Below are 8373 nucleotides of genomic sequence, written 5' to 3'. Positions count from 1 at the left end.
AGGAAACTGCAACATCTCTACAAGAAAAAGACAAATAACCCAATTAAAAAATGGGCACAGGCCATGAACAGACGCTTCACCAAGGAGGACATCCAGGCAGCCAACAAATATATGAAGACATGTTCACAATCACTAGCCATTAGAGAGATGCAAATGAAAACAACAGTGAGTGATATATCATCTCACACCAGCAATAACAGCAAAGATCAAAAAAGTAGAAGACAATAAATGTTTATGCATTGCTGGTGGGATTGCAAAATGATCCAACCTCTCTGGAAAGCAATATGGCACTTCCTCAGAAGGTTGGAAACTGAAATACCTTAGGATCTAGCAATTCCTCTACTTGGTATTTACCCACAAGAAATACGAGCCATAAACAAGTAGATATATGCACACCACAGCAGCACTATTTACAATAGCTAAAAGATGGAGACAACCAAAGTGCCTACGAAATGAAGAATGGATAAACAAACTGTAGTACATACACACAATGGAATATTATGCTACTTTGAAGATTAACAAGAAAGCTGCAAGCCACTGCATAACATGGATGAACCTTGAGGACATTATGTTTAGTGAAATTAGTCAGTCACAAAAGGAGAAATACTGCATCAGACCACCACTGTAAAAGACTGAAGAAAAAGAACCCATACTAAAGGGGGGGGGGATTCTTTGCTGGTTACTGGAATGTGGGGGGTGAGGTGAGGGAAGGGAGGGGAAGGTGGAGCACAGGGCAGGGAATAGACACAGAATAGTTTGGGTGCTGGAGAGGGGGGCACTAGACAAAAAGGGGGAGGGGAATGAAAGATCAAAGCAGATAGGGAAACAATTAAGCAGGTTTGCATGGGCTAAGTGGGACTAAGGTAAGTAATAATGTATGCACAACCTTGCAACAACAGGGCTCTGGGATACAGGGATTGAGACATAGTTGGAATGGGGAAAAGGGGGAAAATAATGTTAAGATCCTTGGCTGTCCTTTGAATCTTGGTTTCCCTGGCATACAATTATAAAATAGACACTTAAGGAGGATAGAAAGGAATAGCCAGAAATATCACTACAGAAAGCTTGGAAGTCCGTCTTCTGCCTATAACTGATTGGAATACCTAAAATGGGGTTACAAGGTGCCCAGTGAAGGAGGCTTCCTGCAGAGCCTCTATATTACGTAAGACCATAGGTGGAACCCTGATCCCATCCAGAATCTCCTGGGGTGGGAAATTTCCACTTGAAAGGTCAAAGCAGACCACCCTGGAGCTGTTAGAAGAACAGAAGATACTTCCTGAAAGAAAGACCAACAGGAAAAATACTAAACAATGTAGGCAGACTGATTGATTACTATAAGAACAAGCAAGTCGCTAGCCCAGGAGACATCAAGGCAAGTGGTCGGGTCCCCTCAGAGCAAACCCCCTTCTAAGACTAAGACTCTATGGGAATACATGCTCTGATTGGTGACCATATTCATCACGGATAAGGGGAAGTGAGCAATAAACAGCAATGAAGCTGAGAGCTAAGCCTTACAACGTTCAATAAGACTCCTGAGAACCCTAGTGGAGACCTGGTTGGACAGCAGTGTCACAAGACCTCCAGGGTCAGTGACATAGCCACAGACAACTAGAGTGGAGAGTGAAGCATCCAGCTGATAAGAGAGGGCATATGCATAAGAACCCCCACACTTGCAGATAATACCCACTTGACCTGGCTACAATGACTGGATGATCAGAGCTCAGCTAGAAGAAGAAAGAAGAGGGAAAAAAAGAGTAATTTGATGGACTTGACCTACACCTATGGATGCAGTAGCTCAAAAGAGGGAACAAATCTTTACAGCGAGGATCATTCCCACCCCGTCTATACAGAGCAGACAGGGATGGGCAACTTGGACAATGGCTACCCAAAATGTGGGGGGGAGGGGTGGGGGGCTACAAAGGCAAGTGACTGGCTTTCAAGCTTTCAAGAAGGAACCTAGATCCAGAGGGCATGGAGGAAGACAGCATCTCCACTGAGTAGTATTCAATCTCTCTGGGTGGGGCTGATGAACGGAGATGCGGATAAGTCTTTTGTGATACAATAGTGAATAACTGTTATCAGAACTGATTGTGAGGGTTGGAAATGTAAAGGTAGACATTTTATAGCAAGGAGGGGAGTGATTAACTTTTCAGTCTAGGAGTGAAAGTCTCTGGGACCATCAAGGTACAAGAGAGGAGAGCAGGACCCTATCCAGTGAAGCAGTGACACCAGAGATGGAGGCAGAGTCGATGACATGGAGAGATGGAGCGACTGGGGACTTTAGACCCAGAGAGCCTGAGGGGCAGGCTTGCAGGGTATGTATCCTTTGGCTGATTGATGCATGGAGGGGATGTAACCATGGCAATGAAATGATATAGGATAGGACGAATGTAAAGCTAATGTTCTCCCATGTAAACTATCACATAATTCACAATAAAACATTTAAAAAAATAAAATAAAATAAAAGGTATGAATCTTTGGAAAATTGGAAATTATCATAAACAAAATAGAACATATAAACATGATATACTAGGCATTAGTCAGCTAAAATGCACTAGTATTGGCCAGTTTGAATCTTAAAACCACATGGTTTACTATGCCGGGAAAGACAAATTGATAACGAATAGCATTACAATCATCATCAAAAAAAGCCTATCAAGATCTGTCCTGAAGTACTAAAGTACTCTGCTGTGTGTGATAGGGTAGTATCCCAACGCCTACAAAGAAGACTAGTTAATGCAATTATTATTCAAATGTACACACAAACCACAAAAACCAGTAAAGATGAAATTGAAGAATTCTACCAATTTCTTCAGTCTGAAATTGCTCAAACATTTGATTAAGATGTGTTTATAATTACTGCCATTTGGAATGCAAAGGTTGGAAACAAAGAGTAAGGAAAATATGGCCTTGGTAATAGAAACGATGCCAGAGACCGTATGATAGAATTTTGCATTATCAATGACTTCTTGAAGGAGCTCTGGTAGTGTAGTGGTTATGAATCAGGCTGCAAACCGCAAGGTCAGCAGTTCGAAAGTACCAGCTGTCCCATGGGAGAAAGATGAGGCTCCTGTAAAGATTTACAGCCTCGGAAACCCTGTACAGAGTCACTATGAGTTGGATCCAACTCCACGGCACATAACCAACCAACCAACCAACCAACCAATGACTTCTTTGCAAATATGTGTTTTAAACAACATAAAAGACTACTGTACATATATATGGATTTCACCAGATGGAATACACAGAAATCAAACCTATAGAAAGAGATGGTGGGAGAGCCCCATATGATCAGCCAAACAAGGCCAGGGGCAGACTGTGGTAACAGACCATCAATTGCTCATATGGAAGTTCAGGTTGAAGCTGAAGAAAATTAAAACAAGTCCATGAGACTCAAAATATGACCCTGAACATATCCAACCGTATTTAGAGATCATCTGAAGAACACATTTGATGCATTAGACACTAAAGATTGAAAACCAAAAGAGTTGTGAGATGACATCAAGAAAATCACAGAGGTGGAAAGCAAAAGGTCATTAAGAAGACAAAAAAGAAGGCAAATGCCAAAATGGATGTCAGAAGAAACTCTAAATCTTGTTCTCCAGCATAGAGATGCTAAAGCAATTGGAAGAAATGAAGAAGTAAAAGAGCTGAATAGAGAATTTCAAAAGGCAGTTCAAGCAGGCAAAGTCAAATATTATTAACAAAATGTACATAGACCTAGTTTTCAAAAACCAAAAGAGAAGAACACGCTTAGCATTTCTTAAGCGAAAGGATCTGAAGAAAAAAATTCAAGCCTCGACTTTCGTTATTGAAGGATTCTCTGTGCAAAATATTGAATGATGCAGAAAGCATCAAAAGAAGATGGAAGGAATACACAATCACTGTACCAAAAGAAAGGGTTGATGTTCAACCATTTCAAGAGAGAGCATGTGATTAATGATAGTGAAGATAAGCCCAAGATGCATTAGAAGCAAAAAACAATGCTCCAGGAATTGGAGGAATACAAACTGAAATCTTTCAACAAACTGACGAAGCACTGGAGGCACTTGCTCATCTATGCCAAGAAATTTGGAAGATAACTACCTGGCCAAGTGACTGGAACAAATCCATATTTGTGCTCATTCTAAAGAGAGGTGACCCAACGTAATACAGACATCACTGGATAATACCATTAATATCCTATGCAAGCAAAATTTTGCTAAAGATAATTTTTAAACGGCTGCAACCATACATTGACAGAGAACTTCCAGAGGTTCAAGCCAGATTCAAAAGAGGATGTGCATTAAGGGATATCATTGCTGGCATCAGATGGATCTTGGCTGAATGCAGACAATACCGGAAAGATGTTTACCTGTGCTTTACTGACTATGCTAAGGCTTTTGATTGTTGTGGATCACAGCAAACTATGGACAGTATTCTGGAATACTTAATTGTGCTCATGAGAAACCTGTACATAAACCAAGATGCAATTGTTCAAACAGAACAAGAGAACACTGAATGGTTGAAAAATAGGCAAAGTGTGCATATGGCCTATATTCTTTCATCATACTTATTCAATCTGTATGCTGATCAAATAATCTCAGAAGCTGGGTTATGTGAAGAAAAATATAGTATCAGGATAGGAGGAAGACTCATTAACAAACTGCAACATGCAGAAGATAAAACCTTGTTTGCTGAAAACAAAGAGAACTTAAAATCTTTGATGAAGATCAAAGACAACAGTCTTGAGTATGGGTTACATCTCAATGTAAAAAATAAAATAAAAATCTTCACAATTGGACCAATAAGCAACATTCATAACAATGGAAAAAGTGAAGTTCTCAAATACTTCATTTTGCTCAAATCAACCATCAACACTCATGGAAGCAAGAGTCACAAAATCAAATGACATGATGCGCTGGGCAAATTTGTTGCATATGATCTCTTTAAAATGTTGAGGAGCAAAGATTCAGTTTGAGGACTAAAGTGCGCCTGACCTGAGGTATTTGCACTAAATAACCTCATATGCATGTGAAAGTTGGATAGTGAATAAGGAAGACCATAGAAGAATTGATGCATTTGAGCTATGGTATTGGAGGACAATATTAAAAGTACCATGGACTGCCAAAAGAACAAACAGATCTGCTTTGGAATAAGTACACCCAGAATGCTCCCTGGAAGCTCAGATGGCCAGACTTCTCCTCTCATACTTCAGACATATTGTCATGAGGGACCAGTCCCTGGAGAAGGATATCATGTTTGGTAAAATGAAAAGTCAGAGAAAAAGAGGAAGACCCCCAATGAGATGGACTGGCATGATGAGAGCTCAAATGTAGCAATGATTGTGAGGCTAGTATAGGACAGGGCAGTGTTTCATTCTGTTTTGCACAGGGTCACTATGAGTTGGTAGAGACTTGATGGTAGCTAACAACAAACATCTTCAAGCTGTTTTGAAAATCAAGTCAGAGATTTACTGATTCTTTATTATTTTCTGTAAAACGAATCAATAGTTGGATTTTAGATTTAGCGAGGGGAAAAAAATCCCCATCATCTATTTGAAAAGGCTCTTGCTATATATTTTCTTTTAAACAAAAATACATTACTAGAACTCTAAGAAACAAAAATGTTTTAGCAACATCATTTTCATCTAACAATGTACAGAGCTAGAAATTCTCCCCAGGAGAGCACTTACTTGACTCAAACTTTTCCTACTTTAGGAATCAGGTTGTTGTTGTTGCTAAGTGTCACCGAGCTGGTTTTAACTCGCAGCGATCAAGCAGCAAGGAGCATCTGGAATGTTTGAACTGCCAACCTTATGGTTCGCATTCCAATGCTTATTCTACAGCAGCACTCCTCTAACATAAGTAGAAGCTAAGAAAACCCAGATGACTGTTCTTTTGAGTATATGTTGATGTCATTGGCTTTTCTGATTTATCACTTACATTCAAATGAGTTCATTCTTTTATTCAACAATACATGGGACTTTAGAAAGTTCATATAAAAATGAAATTTAAAAATATTAGAATTTTTCTAAACTGTTTGAAGGCTCGTTGCACATGAAAAAAATTAGAACAAGATTATCTGACACTATTCAAAAGAGGCTTCAGAAGAGGCTGTGGAAAGAGAAATATCATTACTGATATCCGATTGGTCTTGGCTGAAAGCAGAGAATACCAGAAGGATATTTACTTGTGCTTTATTGACTACGCAAAGGCTTTCGATTGTGTGGATCATGACAAGCTGTGGACAACATTGAGAAGTATAAGTATTCCAGAACACTTAAATGTACTTCTGAGAAATCTGTACCTAGACCAAGAAGCAGTTGTTCGAACAGAACATGGGAACACTGAATGTTTTAAAATTGGGAAAGGTGTGAGACAGGGTTGTATTCTTTCGCCATACTTATTCAACCTGTATGCTGAGCAAATAATACGAGAAGCTGGGTTCTATTAAGAAAAACATGGCGTCAGGATTGGAGGAAGACTCATTAACAACCTGCAATATGCAGATGATACAACCTTGCTTGCTGAAAGTGAAGAGGACTTGAAACATTTACTTATGAAGATCAAAGAGCACAGCCTTCTATATGGATTACATCTCAATGTCAAGAATACAAAACTCCTCACCACTGGACCAATAAACAACATTCTTATCAATGGAGAAAAGATTGAAGTCATCAAGGACTTCATTCTTCTTGGATCAACTATCAACACTCGTAGAAGCAGCAGTCAAGAGATCAGACAACGTATTGCACTGGGCAAATCTGCTGCACAGGAACCTTTTAAAGTATTGAAGAGCAGAGATGTCACCTTGAGGACTAAGGTGCGCCTGACCCAGGCCATGGTGTTTTCAATAGCCTCACATGGATGCGAAAGCTGGACAGTGAATAAGGAAGATCGTAGAAGAATTGATGCCTTTGAGTTATGGTGTTGGAAGAGAATACTGAAAGTGCCATGGACTGTCAAAAGAACCAACAGATCTGTTTTGGAAGAAGTGCAGCCAGAGTGCTCCTTGGAGGCCAGGATGGCTAAGCTTCGTCTCTCATACTTTGGATATATTGTCAGGAGGGAATAGTCGCTGGAGAAGGATGTCATGTTGGGTAAGGTGGAGGGTCAGAGAAAAAGAGGAAGACCCCAACGAGATGGATCAGCCAGGTGACATCATTGATGGCATCAAGTGTGGCAGCAGTAGTGAGGTTGGCCCAGGATCGGACATTGTTTCGTTCTGCTGTGCATGGGGTCGCTATGAGTCGGTTCCGACTCGATGGCACCTGACAACAACATAATTATTTTTAACTTTTCCTTCTTTTGGCTGCTTTATGCTTTAAAGCTACAAAAGAAAAACTACTAACACTGTAGTGATTCTATCATTATTAAAGTATATACAATTGAAGTCCACTCCACATGCTGTTGTTATTGTCATTAAGTGTTGTTGAGTCAATTCTGACTCACAACGACACTGCATTGGGTTTCTGAGGAATAGCTGGTGAGTCTGAACTGTCAACCTTGCAGTTCAAACCCATCTTGAGGTCCAGGGCTTCTCCTACAGTGCCACACCAGAACTAGGTTGTTATTGTTGTTAAGTGCCTCAAACCGGGTCAGACTCATAGCGCCCTTATAGGGTTCCCAAGGAGTAGCTGGCTAGGTTTGAACTGCAACCTTGTGATTCGAAATCCAGTGCTGACCCTACAGTGTCATACCAGGCGTAGTTGATAATAAAGTTTTAAAACTTGACTCCACAGACTCCTTTCTAATATAAAAACTTAAGCTTCTATTTATTTTATCCTAACTCAATAATGACAAGTACCTAAAGGACCAACAGGTTTGTGGGTGAAAAGTCCCCGTCTATAAGCATCATCTATTGCTTCAAGAAGAGCTGGAACATTGGGACCAAATCTTTTCAGTCGGTCAGTTTTACTGTCTCTCAGTTCTTTCAGTTGTCTCTCATTATAGTTCAGCGTATGTGTCACATCTAGTTCTTCTCTCCTAAAAAATACAGTGGAAAAAAAATAGTTATGGGACATAGATAAATATTCCATCCTTGTCTATAACACATTCATATCAATGAATTACCCAGCTACCCTAAAACTAAAAAAAGGCTTTATTTAAATATAATTGTTACCAGAATAGTTCTCAAAACTTGTTATGGAAAGTAATACAAATAATTGTGAACTTAGGAATTCTACTATCCAATTCCACAAGTTTAAGAAGAGTCTTAGAAAGGTAATTTTTTAAAAAGATCCCTTTTCCAAGAAAAAAACAAAAGCCCCACTCCCCACTGTCATCAAGTCAATTCCAATGCTAAGTAACCCTGTGTAGGGTTTCCAAGGCTGTAGATCTTTACGGAGGCGAAAGCCTCTTCTTTCTCCTGCAGTTTCCAGTGGGTTTGAAC

General features: G+C 39.8%; 1 protein-coding gene across 1 annotated transcript in view; it reads right to left on the bottom strand.

Moving 5' to 3' along the window:
- The window catches only part of SMC6 (structural maintenance of chromosomes 6), a 106940-nt gene that overhangs the window by 50007 nt on the left and 48560 nt on the right, over positions 1 to 8373 (bottom strand). Inside the window, exon 13 of the mRNA XM_006835266.1 lies at positions 7789 to 7967. Coding sequence (XP_006835329.1) covers positions 7789 to 7967 — 179 coding nt within the window. The remainder of the gene's footprint in view (positions 1 to 7788; positions 7968 to 8373) is intronic.

Source organism: Chrysochloris asiatica, unplaced genomic scaffold (genome assembly GCF_000296735.1).
Source record: "Chrysochloris asiatica unplaced genomic scaffold, ChrAsi1.0 scaffold00016, whole genome shotgun sequence".
Lineage (NCBI taxonomy): Eukaryota > Metazoa > Chordata > Mammalia > Afrosoricida > Chrysochloridae > Chrysochloris > Chrysochloris asiatica.
The sequence above is the reverse complement of the archived record's forward strand: the minus strand, read 5'-3'. Positions and strand labels throughout refer to the sequence as shown.